This window comes from Mixophyes fleayi, chromosome 3 (genome assembly GCF_038048845.1).
Source record: "Mixophyes fleayi isolate aMixFle1 chromosome 3, aMixFle1.hap1, whole genome shotgun sequence".
Taxonomy (NCBI): Eukaryota; Metazoa; Chordata; class Amphibia; order Anura; family Limnodynastidae; genus Mixophyes; species Mixophyes fleayi.
Genome location: NC_134404.1, coordinates 105,570,421 through 105,587,369, shown reverse-complemented (window position 1 = coordinate 105,587,369; position 16,949 = coordinate 105,570,421). Strand labels below are relative to the sequence as shown.

General features: G+C 40.0%; 1 protein-coding gene across 1 annotated transcript; it reads right to left on the bottom strand.

Moving 5' to 3' along the window:
- Positions 1-1,250: 1,250 nt before the first annotated feature.
- On the bottom strand, positions 1,251-16,948 carry MYNN (myoneurin). Its single transcript, XM_075202095.1, has 8 exons — positions 16,854-16,948; positions 13,594-13,884; positions 10,614-11,389; positions 9,374-9,533; positions 8,617-8,795; positions 7,984-8,067; positions 7,054-7,140; positions 1,251-3,268 (listed from the first exon to the last, which is right to left on the bottom strand). The coding sequence occupies exons 2-8, from the start codon at positions 13,857-13,859 to the stop codon at positions 3,006-3,008; spliced, it is 1,815 nt and encodes a 604-aa protein (XP_075058196.1). The 5' UTR covers positions 13,860-13,884; positions 16,854-16,948; the 3' UTR covers positions 1,251-3,005.
- Between the last annotated feature and the right edge of the window lies 1 nt (position 16,949).

Sequence of the window (16,949 nt, the reverse complement as noted above, 5' to 3'; positions counted from 1 at the left end):
CATTCTACATAAATACAAGGTGTTCATACTGTATTTATTACATGAATGTTTTCTTAGTACATTGTGCTCCAAGAATTGTCCTTTCCCAAATAAAGTCCACCTGGGTGCAAAAGCATACCTCCCAATGGTTCTGATTTTTGAGGGACATCCCAACCGCAAAGAGGCTGGGGCTTAACAGCAAAGTGGGTGCAGTTTGTGGGCAGAATGGGGACAAGGATTATTTTTTCCTGCTTTCAGGATTCTAAATGTTTGGCGATAGGCAGAAGGCATCCTACTGAAAGCCTAGGCCAGAGTCTGGTTTCCATCAGGTCTGAGTAGGTGGAAAATTCAAGTCCTTTTGCAGGCAGAAAAATGCCTGGCAGCACCTCTGTACACCACCGATAAACAGGGAATCCCCTTCTAAATGTGCTTTCTTTACCGCCTCAGACTCATTTAAATAGGTTGCAATACAAAATCGAATTATTACATAACTGGGCGCATTCATGGCCCTAGATCAACTCCCATCAAATTGTGCACTCCACTGGACACCGCCGCCTTGGCTGGTATAGCCCAGCGCTTTCACATAAAGAAAGGTGCATTTGGGCAAATATTGGAGTAAATATCATATGAACTGTAAGACACGCATGATCGTAAGGAGTCCTGCAGCTACTTAGGGGGGAATTCAAGTAGCCGCGAAGTGTCTCCGGAACGTCCGTGAGAGACTTACCAGCAAAGGTTACACAGAAATCTATGCTCATTTTTTCCTCGCACCCCATAGAAGTGTGAGGAAACATGAGCAGAGATTGCTACTGTAATTGCCAGCACTGTGCGCGGCACAATGTCTGCGTGCCACATCGCCCTTCGTGTCTTTTTATTGGGCAGGAGATCTGCCAGATAAGCGTACATAGAACTTTGGCACAATACGCTTTGAAAGAAGCGCCAGTCGGAGGAAATGTGCAGCCATATGAAGACATGAACCTGGATAGGTGGAAACTTGATCTAAGCGGTGTAAAACATAGCAATACACTACATGTTACACCAGCAGGTGTGTGTTTGTATGCAGCACCCATGCTCACATGTTCTGAGACTACACTGGCAAGATATATACAATAGTAAGATAAAGCAACCAAAGACACTATATGTACGGGGGAGTCGCACATGGAATATTCATTTCTGCTGTATAATCAGCCTCATCTGCCAGCTTCAGAACTGTTTCCACATCAGACATTCCTCAGTTATTTGTAGGGTAACACATGAGCACACATACAGGATAGGAAGGAAAAATGCACCTTTATTTAAAACAATAAAAATGCATCTCACACAAGCAAATGTACATGTCTAGAAATACTCAGGGAACACAGAAAAAAAAAACTTGCTTTTTCTAACATTTCTAAGTTATTCTTTAAAACTCTGAACCACTTTTAAATTACACAACATGTAAAAAACAAAACAAAAGAAACCACCATAAAAAAAACCTCAGGTTATGTTTTTTGCTTATAATCCACACAACCAAACAGTATTTGTATGTAGTGTATTGATCCCCTACTGGCATTAATAAATATAATCACAGACAGATACATTATTCTACCACCATCTGAATGATATGCTGTAAGGAACCTAGAATATCCAGGATAAATAGTGTGGTAGCCTTTATTTATGGAGAAATGTATGTCTGTCACTAAGGGTTCTTTATGAATGTGTATGCGGGCAATGCAAATGATTTTTTTGTGACATCAAATGTACCTGTGCTGGTGGGTATTGGTCTGAACCTTCTGATTGGAAGATCATGGTTGTGCCATGCTAAGAGCAGATTGGGTGCATTAGTGCACTGAAGTGGAAAGCAAAATGTAATTTTGCGGGACAGAATTATATAAATGAGCTGTCAGTATGCAAATTTAAGAAATAATCCCACTTTTTACAGGTTGTCGCACAACCTTTTCTACCCTGCAAAAGTGACATAATTCTCCCGCTAGTCATAGCTGCTAGCACAATGTAATAAAAATCAAATACAAAAAAGCAAAACAAATAAAAAGCAGCCCTGGTGTTTTCTCATTCTCATGATTAATTTAAAATAATGAAGATGGTTGTCCTAAAGTATAAGTAGGTTGGACTTTAAGGTGACATTTTATCTATTTCCCCCATTCGCATCTTGTGGAACTTCTGCAGATGCTGAACTAGGAGCAGATTCATTTTATGGGGCGTGTTCATACAATGTAAAGCGAGCATGCACCTTGTGCTAGGCAGGGAAGTAGGCACGCTTGCACACATAAAGAGGCATTGCAGTAGCAGACATGCTCATATTGAATAAACATCAATTTTACATATCAAATTCTTGGAACAACAGTGAAGAGAAATACAATCCAATAAATGCTGATGACTACACAGCTCTAATTTCCAACATAATTTCTGCAACATAATTAAATGAAAACATATACAGCAACCATTTGTAACTATTCTTTAAGGGTCATTTATGCTTCCTTATCTATACTGAATTGTGCATACAACCTTGGTGCAGAAAGAAAACTACCAATAATATTGTGAGTCTTTACGAGTGTAAATATGGTGATCAATCCTAAAATGTGATAGAGTTAACAGGGATCAAATATAGATCAATTATATTCCAACACTCCTAATTTTACATGGACATGCTAAATGGAAGTTGCAGAAATAGGCTACAGGGTCTGATCGTAAAAGATGCAGATTTATTCCACGGAACCACTGCCGCTGAGCTATCCGACTGACAAAGACATTTTAAAAAAAATATGTTCCCATTTAAATAAAGCAAGAAACAGTTATGTAAACATTCTAACACATTACTGCAATCAATTATTCATTCACTAAAAAATCACCTCAGCATACAGCCAAAAGATGCTGGTAAAATCTTGCAAGTAAAAATATTAGGGCAAATTTTCCTTCTACATCACAGATCAAAGAAAGTTTTCTCCTAAAAGGAAAAATTGCAGCTTTAAAACTCCATCATCTTCTTACCCTCCAGTGATTCAGTTTGTCATTGTCACAGTCCTTTGTCAGTACATCTGCTGTAGAAATATGAACTGTGGCTCTGAATAGCTGTTTGTGGATGTCCTTAGTAAAGTCTCAGAAGAAAAACACTGATTATCTGTCACTGGCAGCAACATCTGATGGTCTTCAGGACCAATGTGAAGAGTGAGAGGTAAGAACAACTCTGATGGCTTCAGATCAAGGTTATCTGGTACTGGACTTTTCTTCTCTGTGTCGTCCTCCTTATGTGCACAATCAGCAGCTTCTGTTTCGTCTGTCTCTTCACTTCCTGCAATACATTGTGATAAAACTCTTGTATTTTACTGTACTTTATTATGTGAATCCAAATTACATATCAACTGAAATCAGAGCTCCCCTGCCTTTACTCCACCTCCAACAACCTTTAATTTTCTCCACTTCGCACAAGTACAGCATATGCTACACAAACAGTACATCAACTGAACGCTGAAGAACCTCCGAGCACTAACCTGAGATGTATAATGGCATTGACATCCACCAATGGATTATTATAATTAATGGTGAAGATGGTCAGTTTGTGCAGAACCTGCTCTGTATAGATATAGCAATATTAAAAACTGTAGTATTGGTTTTAGCCGCACTAGAATAGGATTTTTCTTTGTAACCAGTAGTCTACCAAATAATTAATTAGGTATTGTACTAATCTTGTACTATCCTGCTATTCCTTGTTATAAGAAGGGGTGCTCCCAAACATAGGCATATTTATGACTTAAAGATCAGAATGTTCAAAAAAACTGTATAAAAAAAAAAAAAAAAAAAAAAAGGGGAAATGTAACAAAAAAAAGAAAAGAAAGAAAAATAATAAATTGTAAAATAGAGAAGGATTCTTTAGCTGCTTGTGAACAGTTTTTTTTACTTACTGAATACAATAAACATTCAAGAAATTTCACTCACATCTAGTGGATCGTAGTGCCTTACTGATATAGCAATATGCCAGATTTCAGCTATAGTTCTAAGTGAATAAAGACAAAATGGAATGGTGACTAGACGTAGTAACAATGAATGAAAAATATTGACCCACTGCTGCGATTTGCAATGTCAGCGTGTGGGGTATGTGCAGGACCAGTGGCTTCTAGACTGGTGCCCTTCACACCCTTCCTTGCCTGTACACTAGGATACTACTTACATAATACTGTAGGTTACCCAGCATTACAGGGAACAGGAGATAATGAGAGTAGTTATTGCAGGAGATAATTTACTGTGAACATGCCTGCTCCTGGCCTTAGTATAAGAATCATTGGAGCTCTTTCTGAAAACTCCCAAATGGAGCAATGATCCCTAGTTTGCCCCAAGATATAACAGGATAAAATGTAATGCAAAGCTCTAAGTGTTTCCTCAATACAACAGAAGATTAAACAGTTAAAGATATGTTCCTAAACAACAATCATGGTTTTATACCCCTGGTAGCAATTAATATGTGTTGTCAAGTTTGGAACAACCCTCTCTATTTAGGTGGTGAGCCCCATGTAGCATTTCAGTGGGGGATTTCACACTACCTAATAGGGGTGGGCTGGACCAAGTCATCTGACAACAGGGAGAGCAGAAACAACTGAGTGCTGGAGGATCGGAGCTGTATTTATTTCACAGAAGTAGTCTCCAGGACTTCAAAACTCTTAAGCATAGTCTTAAGGAGAAAACATACCCTGTATATAAATATGGTTTATTTTAACTTTAATTTTGTTGTCTTTAAATATTTAGAAATATATGTTAACCTTTATAGAGCATTATAAATGTAGCTTTGTCAAGCATCTCTTTTTTCCAGTCACATGCTACAGGGAAAATTCCCCAAAAAGCTAAAAGCGCACTTTAGATGCATTTTAGTTTTGCATTTGTAACACCCCCCTAGTGGTGTTTTAGTTAAACCTTTACCTCAGTGAATAGAGGAGGGGTCACCTAGAGGGTAAGATAGAAGTTTCTGAAAAGTTACATAAACTGGTTACCATGGTGATAACCCAGCCCAGCCTGTGAGACTAAGTGAGAGGAAGGAGGGGCTGTCATTAAGGGGGGATAGGAACTGAGAAGGGAGACACAAGAGGAGAGTTGTAGCTGGGGACCTGGGGTGGAAGCTCCCAGGCTCCCCCAGCATTCCCTGGAAGTCTGAGCGTGGTGACTGAGCCAGGGCAAGGAATGTGTGCCCTGGATGAGGGGGAGAACTCCATGCCACTATAGGGAACCCAAGAGAGAGGGGGACACTTTGCATGGAAGAGGCCCTGGAGTGAGGGCTGCTACAAGAGGCCTGGTAGCTGTAGTGTCAGATCCTGAGGCTGAGAGTACACAGAGTGACGTGTCAGAGCACAGGAGACATCATCCCGCAGAGGAGGGATGAGCTGCAGTTGAGAGGTACACAGAGTGTGTCAGAGCTGCATGGAGGAGAGGCTGCCTGCCTATTAGCATCCATGCATGTGCCCCTGCAGAAAGGGTGATCTGCAGTGAGTATGGAGTGCAAGAGACATGTGAATTATGTTATTTAACATCTGGATAACATTAAGAACTGTGCAGGAGGAGTGATAAGATATTTGCAACCATATTCGTATTGCTCATTAAGAACTGTGCTGGAGAGAGTAAGGAGATGTCTATATTCTGCAACCATTATGATTATTGTGCTGGAGGAAGAGTGTAAATAAAAGTTCAGTTTGTTATAGAGATGGTCTGGCGCCCAAATTATTGTGACTTTTACACTGCATTACAAAGTGACATTACCTGTGTCCCACTAACTACAGAGAAACACCTGCATGTGCAGGGACCCCCTGATCATTTACACCCATGCCCATCAGCTAGCCAGGGCTTGAGAAGGAGGTGCACTGTGTACCCTTTGCACATCACACTACACACAGTGACAGGGGGTTACACATTATTATCATCATCATTACAGAACTATAAGGCACCAGTGCTCCGCAGCACCGTACAGTAAGAAAAACACAACATACATAAAACAGGGACATACAAGGCAGACAAAATTAATGCAGACATGAAAACAAAGGGTAGGGAGGACCTTGCTCATTAGAGAGCTTATACTCTATATTGAAGGGGGCACAGCTGAAATAAGGGGAGTAAGCATGGCTCAGAGTGGAGATTGGGTCAGTTGTGAGGGTGCATTAGAGTGAGATGTATCATTGGGGATAAGGTAAGATCTAAAGATTAGGCTTGGTACGGAATTCCATAAGTGAGCAGCAGCACGGGAGAAGACCTCTAGGCACGAGTGAGAGGTGGTTACCAGAGACGAGACAAGGCGCAGGTCAGAGGTAGATCTAAGAGGGTGGGAGGGTGAGTATTTTGATATGAGATTTGAGATGTATGAAGTGGTGGTGGTGTTCTTGAGGGCTTTGTAGGTGAGGGTGAGTAATTTGAATTGGATTCTGGAGAACATAGGGAACCAGTGTAGGAATTTGCAAAGTGGTGCAGCAGATGGAGCGGTGGCAGAGATCAGTTTTGCAGCAGCATTTAGGATGGACTTTAGTGTGGATATCTGGGCGTCGGAAATGCCAGATAGGAGGTTGCTGCAGTAGTCAAGATGGGAGATCATGAGAGAATGGATAAGAGTTTTGGTAGCATGTTGGGTAAGAATTCTGGCAAGGTTTCTAAGGTCAAGAGACTCGGAAAGAGTCTGGATGTGAGGAATAAAGCAAAGGGCAGAGACAAGTGTGACAGCGTGTATTTTTAATGTGTTTATATTGGCTGCCCATGAGTTGTGCGTTTACCCATAAATCTATTGTACCGATACTGTGCGTTAACTCATAAGAAATAGGTCATGCCAATGATGGAAACAAGCCCTTAAGAAATCTTTCACCCTATTTTTAATGCAAGTTTCAAGTTAGTGGTTGAAAAATGCATTAACAGCATACAGGTGTGAACGAGGTACTGTAATTATATTTATTGTGGCTGAGAAAGTACTGTAAGCAAGGCAAGAGCAGCAAAGTGCTAATCCGCTATCATTTTTATTTTAAGATGGTCACATTCTGTTTTAGAAACAATGTATAGAACCTTGTAAGAGTATGTACAATACACAGTGCATAAAGTATTGATAACTATGCTTACCATTGTGCATTTTCAACTTGTGCTTCTTTAAATTTTTCACATCTGTATAGGAATTTCCACACACTTCACAGACAAAGGGCCTTTCTCCTAAAGTCAAAATGTGACGTAAGAGTCATTTGTTCATTACATAACATCAAACTATAAATAAGCACTTAGTTTAAATGGCACAGATTACCAACAGTGTTCCCCACTCATATACATCTCTGATATCTAGGGTGAGCACCACTTTAATGTTTACAATTCTGTGACATTATTTCATTAAGTCTGTCATAAAAAAATAAATAAACCTGATTATTTTTGTTCTTTTTCATAAGCGAATGGTAAAATTTTCCATATTGCCTACAATAAACATGACTTATGCCAATAGCAGTGGAAAGGAAAAACAGAAGAGAGATCAGCTTTTTGATGTTAAAATGAATAAAAGCATTTTAGCATACAATATACATGTACACACTCTCAATAATATAACTTTTACATTTTTAATTACTTTAGAAAAACTTATTCCATATTTGTTCTACACTTTGAGGAGGCTTTAATGGATTTCTGTTGCACATAAACACTATTAGACTGTTATTTGGATCTAATAGCAGTTTCCAAGTTAGCTGCTATTAAATACAGGTAACAGTCACGGTGGACAGTTGATCTGTATAATTTGGAAATGTCATTAGTAGCTCCTTTAGAAAAAGCAACGTTTTTAATGTTTAATGATCCTTTACACTGCCAGGTTCATCACTGAACACTATTTCACCAATTAGCAGCCAACTGACAAGTAAAATATTATCCCTAATATTCATAGGACTAAGCTTTTTCTGTGGCATTATAGGGTCCACGTAGAATGGCACAAACTGCACCAAGGTTTTCAAGCTATTAAAATAATTTCACCAGAAACTGAAGAAAGTGGTCTCAGGGAGAAGAAGAAAATCTGCCTACCTGTATGAGACCGGAAGTGTTTGTTAAGTTCTCCAGAAGAAATGAAACTCTTTCCACAAACTCCACAGATGTAAGGCTTCTCCCCTAAATATTACATACAGCTGTAAGTCAGTATAACTGTAACTATAGTAACAACCAATGTATTGTTTAAAAATAACAAATAAGACGTAATGCTGACAGTAACAGAGCGCTGTAACCTGCAATAGCACTGGGACTGTCAATCAATGCAGGCTTGGAGGTATGAGGCAGAGGGGGTTGTTCCTGGCCATAGTTGGCAGCTGGTTAGATTCCCTGGCTACCAAAGTAATGTAAAAGGATTATCCAGCCAGGCAGTGGATAGTTATAACTTTGTGGTTGTTCTATCAGACAGATGTCCTAATCAGGGACAGGTGCATGATTTTCACCAAAAAGTTTCACCTTTACTTTTAAATGTCATTCACTATAAATGCATATTCTACTGATAATATGTAGTTTTCCAGCCCAGGAGAAGTCTGCGCTGACCCACAGAGAGGAGCAAGCGCAATGGATAGTTCAGTGCTGGTAATGGTTGTGCTAAGGAGTGTTCCCCCCCCCCCCCCCCACCCTGTGCATACTAAGATCAGTATGCATTATGGCTCATACTGTTTCTGTTACCTGTATGCTTTCTTGCATGAGTAATTAGAGAACTGGAGACAGCAAACGCTTTCCCACAGGTGTCACAGACATACGGCTTCTCTCCTGTGTGCCGGCGGACGTGGTACGTCAGGGTGCTGGCCTGTGCAAACCTCTGACCACATCTGTCACAGACATATGGCTTTTCTCCACTGTGCTTTCTGACAAGAAGGGAGCAAAGCATTACTTAGCATCAAAGAGGGTCTCCGCCCAGCTTCATAATGTAATATAGGTGGAAGAGGGTTATAATATGTTGTGGCGCGATCATCCTGCTGCCGGACATGCATTGTGCACAGAATGCGTGTGGCGTGTTTGTACATTTATGGAGGGGAGCTTTCAAGGGCAGGGTTTGAACTTGTCAGTTTGTTATGCACGCTCCTCTGTAACACTAACAGGCTGCTGCATTAGTATGCAGTGGACTTTGTTGAATGGATACAACAGAGTAGTAAGTTCTAATTTTGATATCAGTAAGTTTATTGAAGTTCCTCAATTTACACACATGTAGCATAACTACTTGTCAGCTTCAAGTACAATGGAAGACACACTATATATACCACGTAACAAAGACTGTTCCTCCAAACATCAGAATCCCAGAGAGAGGACAACAAACAAGAATACACACAGATTACAGCCCCACATGCATTACGTTATGATACAATATGTGGAGAATCCTGTAAACTGGAAGAAAAATAAAAAGGTTTTATTTTTTAATAAAAGTCTACTGGGGTATCTTACTGACCTGGTATGAATTTTTAAATTACTGGAAGTTGCAAACTGTAGATTACACACATCACATGTATATGGTTTCTCCTCTCCATGATGCATTCGACTATGAAAGACCAACTGGCATTTCTGAGCAAACCCTTTATCGCACAGTTTGCACTGGTATGGCTTTTCTCCTGACAAATTAAACAGAAGCATTCAGTTCAGCTTGAATGCTGTGTAACAATTCAAAAAATCCATTATACCGACAACATTTTGAATGGTTCCCTGGTTACATATACATCTTAGAATCACCAAAACCCAATACCACAAGGATGCAGCTCAGGGACAATAAATGGTGTTGGAGAACGTTAGTAGGTAAGAGCACCAGCATGTTATATATAGAAGGTGTAGGCTGGCCGTAGCAGTGTGCAAAGCAGAAATTAATTTTCATATTGCATCTATAAATATGTAAGATAATTGGGAGTAAACTATTCTGCATAGGTAATCTTATATCCCTCCATATCTGCACTGTGCATTGCCACATCATTGCTTTCCTGAGATTAAATGCAATAGCAATACTAGCAAAAGAGCAGTGCCACCCAGTGGCTATAATATACTACGATGATATAACATTTTATTGCCATTTTGAAGAAATATAGTTTTGATCACTAATTTCTTACACATATAAGACCCCTTGCTTTACTCAGAACAAATAAATATATAGACATGACATTGTTTGTAAAATAGGCAATTTGTCATGATAATATTTAATATCATTAGATGGTGATAAGTATTACCATGTTGTTGTACCCACACTATGCTAATTACTTTCCATATCTATCCACAACGCACCATCTCCTTCTCTGCACTCTCCTCCCCTCTTCCTCATTCTCCCAGCCCAATATTCTCACCTAACTCAACCTACTCTATTGCCACCAACGCACCCTCCTGCCAGTTCCACTGTTTAGCCTCCACCTCCTCTGCTCCTCTTAGGTGAAAGGTCATGGCCGCAATGTGTGTTTCAGTTTTATGTACTTTATGTTCTTCTGCTGACATCATTAATGTTGCTCCTACTATGCTGATGACATTTTGTCACAGTAGTAATAAAAAAATGTCTGGACATAAAAACTTGTCTATGTGCACAAATATGTTGTTACCAAAGAAAACAATACGATGTTACCTTTCATTTTCAAATCTGCACCAGAACAATGACATTCAGAATCTGATTGCCATTGGTTACAGCAAATTACATTAAATAAGCCCCAGTGTTTTACCTGTATGGGTCCGCACATGTGTTTTCAGCTGGTTACACTGTGTAAAAGCTTTTCCACATAAATGACACACGTAAGGTTTAACGCCTTTGTGGATTCGCATGTGTCGCCGAAGACTGCTGGCTTCTGAGAAGACCTTACCACAAGTATTGCACGTAGGTTTATTCTTAAAGTATTTCTGGTCCAGGTCTTTCACCAAACCTTCCATCTTGCACACGTTGGTTGCACTTACAATATTAGCCATGCAGTGCTCTTTCAGAGCGCCGTTTTGCTGGGACTTGGCACGTTTCCGCTTCACACGAGCAGATTGTGTAACACCATCTTCCGTTACAAGGCTTTCACAGGTTAGTGCAGTTGTGAATGGCAGTAAGCAGTTATCCTTATCCTGAGTGGCTTGGTTTACTAACATGTCTGTCAGTTCATTTATATCCAGGCTGAGGTCTGGGGGAGTACCGGAAACAGGATTCTGCTGCTCAATTACAGTTTTTGGAACTTTCTGATGAGAGCGCATTGTCCTTTTCCATTTTTTGCTCCTAGGAGCTTTTAAATGTACAACTTTTTTGGCTGAACATATAGCTTCTGTTTTGTTTGCAAGACCTGTACCTTCAAGATGCAGAAAAGGAGACTGTTCATTTGTGTCTCCACAACCCTCTGCAAGAGGCATATCTGTAACACAGGTTTTTCCCACTGTAACAGAGTCCATTTTAGTTCTGCATGTCAGCGCAACTGTTTCTAGCCTCAAGTATTCTGCAGCCATACATATTTCTTCTATATTACATCTGAATTAGACAGAAACAAGTTGGATACATTAACATTTTTCAATAGACGTTTGAAACCACAATCTTCGTACAGAAATTTGATAAGATACTTAAATGACTATTCTCTGCTGTTGTGACCTTGCACCTTCTATTTTTTGACTGTAGCTACCTGCTTGTCTCTATTCTCGCTCCCACATTATAACACTGACCTTGTCACTAGGAGCTTTGTCCTCGATAACACACCAGTGGACAGCTCACTGCCTCCCACTCCTATGATCTGACTTGGCTACAGGTTGGTCAATCGCTATACAATTTAAAATATACTGGATGAGCAGGAGTTGTAGATTACACATAATAAGGGGCTGGAGTCCTAGTCAAATGCACATTAACCACTTCTGTTAAGTCTTCAATCACATGGCTATTCGTACCCATAACCCTGGTTGTCACTGTTCAACAACTAATAATGTTCTAAAAGATAATCCTTCACATTTTTAAAGGGGATATCTACTTTAGATCCTGCCTATCCTGACATGTAGCACTTAGATTGGGATCCCTCCTCTAGGAGCCTTCTCTCATATTACAGTAAGAAATCCTTGAGTCTGTATTACTTTGGACATGGAGTAACTTTAAAACAAATGTGATTGGACGATGTGTAACAAAGGAGGCACCAGAATGTGTAACAGCCATCCAATCCGGTGTCATCTTCACTTCACTCAATCCCAGCCCTGTAAATGGTCTTTCATGGCTGGGATCCTTCAGGGAAAGTCTGAGGGACCAGGTGAAGGACCTCTGTGCAACTGTTAAACAGAGAGGAGGGTGTCCAAACATGGACATTTCCTTTAAAGTAAAATAGTGTGGTAAATTAAAAATAATCATGTAGTCCTATTAGTCTCTTTTCAGACTTTCAAAGGGAATCAGATTCTAGCTGTCATTCTGTAGAAAGTACTAAATAAATGATAACTAGGGGCCTGATTTAAGGATCTTAAATGAAGAGGATCCTTATTTCAGTCTCCTGGACAAAACCATGTTACAATGCAAGGGGTGCAAATGAGTGTTCTGTTTTGCACATAAGTTAAATACTGACTGTTTTTTCATGTAGCACACAAATACTTGATAGCTTATTTGTACACTGAAATTTAAAGTTAATATGTAAACATGAAAAAACAGTATTTAACTTATGTGCAAAACAGAACACTCATTTGCACCCCTTGCATTGTAACATGGTTTTGTAGAAGCTCAGCTAGGACACGATCTCAAATGGGAGAGGGACCTGGACCTCTGATTGATGAGGACATGTGGAATAGTGTCAGGGATAAGGTTTCCAGGGCTTCTATTTCCACTTTGATTAAAGAAAAGCCATACAAAATGTATACAAGATAGTACCTTGTACCTACAAGACTGCATAGAATATGTCCAGATGCATCTCCCCTGTGCTGGAGGGGCTGTGGACATAGAGGAGATTTTATCCATATCTGGTGGTATTGTCCCAAAATGTAAATGTTTGGAGGGAAATTCATACAATGATTTCCCCCTGGTCTGCTCTCTTGCCTCCCTGTTCCTGTTTTAGGGCCAAAATCTTGTAAACGTGTTTCTATATCTTAAATGCAGCTAAATCTTGTATAGCCATGTACTAGAAGGACCCCTGTCCACCTCTGCTCTAGTATGTTAAAAATAAAATATGGTTCATTGCCTCTATGGAAAAAAATACTTTTCAATTGCAAAGAAAAACAGATAAATTTGGGATAATACAGGAACCCGGGTTTACTCTAACTCTTAACTCTATAATTATTGAATATTGTGTTTTCACAATATAACACTTATTCATTTACTCTAGCTCCATTACTATAGGTGGTGGCATATTTGTCTTTTCTGCATACGTTGAGTTTGCGCCTCCATCTTTTCTCTATTTCCCTTCCCCCTATCTTTTCTTTTTCCGCTCACCCTACCGCTTTAATCTATGTCTAAACTTGTTAATTATTAATGTTCTTTTCTTTTTACTTGTATTTGTCTTTTCACTATATTGTTATCATCGAACATATGGTTTTGCCTATTTATTCTGTTTCTACAAATTGACATTTCAAAATATAAAGTTTATTTTAAAAACAATCCTCCTCCTACAAATGTTTCTGGAATAGTAGCAAAGTATCAACAACCCTACCCTGATCAAATAATAATGATCATTTTGTATCTTACACATTACAATCAACATAAAATAGCCACCTCACCTATCAAGATTTAAGTCACCACTGTAAATAAAATCCAACATTGTTTGGAATCCAACTGGTGTTACTCGCTGCTGATCCAGAAGTACAATACAGTCCAAAGCATCCTTGAAAAGGGTCCCAAAATATTCACTGAAAGAAGCCAACACATTTCTGTGAGCTTTGTATTGAAAGTCGCCAATGAAAATGGTGCAGTCGCACAGGAAGCCAGCTTCTCTCTGCTTGTTTAATTTGTCTAGCAGCTGTTTACAGTGATCAAAATGTGCCATGACGGCAGGATCTTTAACGTCTTACCTAGGAGGAAGACAGAAAGGAGAGCATTAAGGTGACGGACACATTTTAGGAAGACCAAGTTATGTTGCAAGGCTCCAAAATGAGAATTTACAATTCAGTTATGCATGTGCACGTTATTCTATGGGACTGGGCAATACATGTGACAAACAAGTGTCTTCTAAATAATGCAGTCATACCAAGAGCATTGACTCAGACACTACAGTCTGTGTTCCTGAAAATATGTAGCAACCTCTTTGTGTCAATGACATATACCTTAAACCAGAACTGTCAAATTGGAGCATGTGGACCGTATGCAGCCATTAAAAGCTATCTTGTGCCAACACTATCCCTGACAACATCCACAGACCTAATCGTATCACATCAAATATTTTTTTTTTTTTTAGTAGTATTTAAATATAGCACTGCCTTAAACCAAGAGTTCTTAATATACGGTCAAGACCAAGAACATGGCTGATCATTCTATTTATGGTGATTAAGCTGACCATTTCTTTGTAAAGTTACTGTTTAATATCAAATCAATAATATGCTGGAATACTTTTTTCTTTTTCTAATCATTAAAAAAAGCAGGGTTTATGAAGTTTACAAAATGTTTACTTTTGCTTTGCTCAAATCCTAATTTGCTAAGAAGGAAAAGAACAGGAGGCAATATTGCAAGACCCAGGTATTTGCTACTTTGATAAGTATACCCTTATTAAATGTGTCAACAAAGCCTAGTAAAAGCTCTCTGATGCAATAAATAATATAATCAAACTAACCTCTACATATACGCTTTCTGACAATCATTAGATATGGGTTGCATCATATTCAACATTGACTGCAGTAAGCACTATTGTTAATGCTCAGTAAAATATAATGGTGTTCTAAGGGAACATCTGTAAAAAGCACTATGTAAAAAAATAGTATAGCCTGCTGCAGTTGCGTCTCTGAGATCATTTGAAGGAAAGTCAAATTATCTACCCTAAACAACTAGTGCTGCTTTTTAACACCCATGTATGAGCCAGTAGTGGATCATGGATGTTCACAAATCCAACAGGGAATATCAAAGACATAGGGGTTTATTTACTAAGCTGCAATGAGCCAAACATCTGGAGAAAACAGAGAAGGCCATTGCAGCTGTTCTTTTAATTTATCAAGGGGTTACCCTGTCTAATGCTGGTCACTGCCGTCGCCACAGTCTGACCCAATTTAACCTATTAAAAAAAAAAGAAAGAAAAAGACTTGGCAAACTTCAGATGGCGTTAGCTTTACTTGCTAATCAAGTCCCTATGGACTCCATCGCCACTGAAGAAGTCTGTCTTCACCCAGCGTGTGGCACAATGTGCAACCTTACCCATACATGTGCAGTAGGCACTAGGGTTTGACAAGAGAGTTAGCATGGCAGTGAATGAGGTTTTAGTTTAGACTAGGGGGGGTTCACCAGGGTTTGCTAATGAGCCCACCCTGGCATGGTAAATTCAAGAGGCAGGACATTTTCTGATTTTCTCTGCCACTCACTGCCCACCAATAATGAATGGACCCCTCAGAAAGCACACTAGAAATACGACTATAGATTTGGATGAAAATAAATTTCAAACTAAATTTGTTTGCAAACTACCATTCAGTCTTCAGCTGAAATATTGAAACAAACAGTCCAATTATTTTTCTTTTTAATTTAACTGCAGTCATGTTAAATTGATAGCTTATATAAACTAATTGGTGTACACAAAATTTCTGCAGAAGTGGCTTTGGTAACCTTTGGCTCCATCCAGCTAGGGTGGATCTGCAAGTCCTAGAGGCACATAGGCTTGCTGAGTCTTGTAGTTCCACAGCAGATGGCAAGGCACAGGTTACCTACTTCTGCATTAGAACAAAACTAGAGTATATTAAACACAGAGTGCTAAGGCGCAATGTAGGAGTCCTGCTGCCTAGCTTCAACCATGAATAATGCACATCAGGACCATGTAATCCCTGGCCAGTCTTGCAGCAGTCTCGGTGTATGCACAGTACCAGTCTAACCAGCTATATACAATATACACATTAAGTTGTATGTATGGGGATGGCAGACACATCAGGACCATGTAATCCCTGGCTAGTCTTGCAGCAGTCTCCGTGTATGCACAGTACCAGTCTAACCAGCTATATACAATATACACATGAAGTTATATGTATGGGGATGGCAGACACATCAGGACCATGTAATCCCTTGTCAGTCTTGCAGCAGTCTCGGTGTATGCACAGTACCAGTCTAACCAGCTATATACACATTAAATTGTATGTATGGGGGTGGCAGACACCCCAGGACCATGTAATCCCTGGCCAGTCTTGCAGCAGTCTCTGTGTATGCAAGGTACCAGTCTAACCAGCTATATACAATATACACATTAAGTTGTATGTATGGGGATGGCAGACACCTCAGGACCATGTAATCCCTGGCCAGTCTTGCAGCAGTCTCGGTGTATGCACAGTACCAGTCTAACCAGCTATATACAATATACACATGAAGTTGTATGTATGGGGGTGGCAGACACCTCAGGACCATGTAATCCCTGGCCAGTCTTGCAGCAGTCTCGGTGTATGCACAGTACCAGTCTAAGCAGCTATATACAATATACACATTAAGTTGTATGTATGGGGATGGCAGACACCTCAGGACCATGTAATCCCTGGCCAGTCTTGCAGCAGTCTCGGTGTATGCACAGTACCAGTCTAACCAGCTATTTACAATATACACATTAAGTTGTATGTATGGGGGTGGCAGACACCTCAGGACCATGTAATCCCTGGCCAGTCTTGCAGCAGTCTCGGTGTATGCACATTACCAGTCTAACCAGCTATATACAATATACACATTAAGTTATATGTATGGGAATGGCAGACACCGCTGGACCCTGGGGGCTGGTGTGTTAATAGGTACTTTTTCCGGGTGTCAGCTGCTATACACGCGTGGGAGCCCCCCACATCCACACACCACCCCCACACACAACACTCACCTCTCTCTAGTCAACCATTGTTGTATCCGGATCGTCACACGCTACGTCCGCCGGACGTCACCGCAGCGCAGTAACCCCTCTGGCTCCTCCGAGACA

Excerpts from the sequence above, each read along its gene's own strand:
- MYNN (XM_075202095.1), bottom strand. The coding sequence starts at position 13,859 with ATGGCACATTTTGATCACTGTAAACAGCTGCTAGACAAATTAAACAAG. Across the intron at positions 11,390-13,593 it reads GGTGACTTAAATCTTGATAG|ATGTAATATAGAAGAAATAT; the intron begins GTGAGGTGGCTA and ends TGTCTAATTCAG. Across the intron at positions 7,141-7,983 it reads ACACTTCCGGTCTCATACAG|GAGAAAGGCCCTTTGTCTGT; the intron begins GTAGGCAGATTT and ends TTTTGACTTTAG.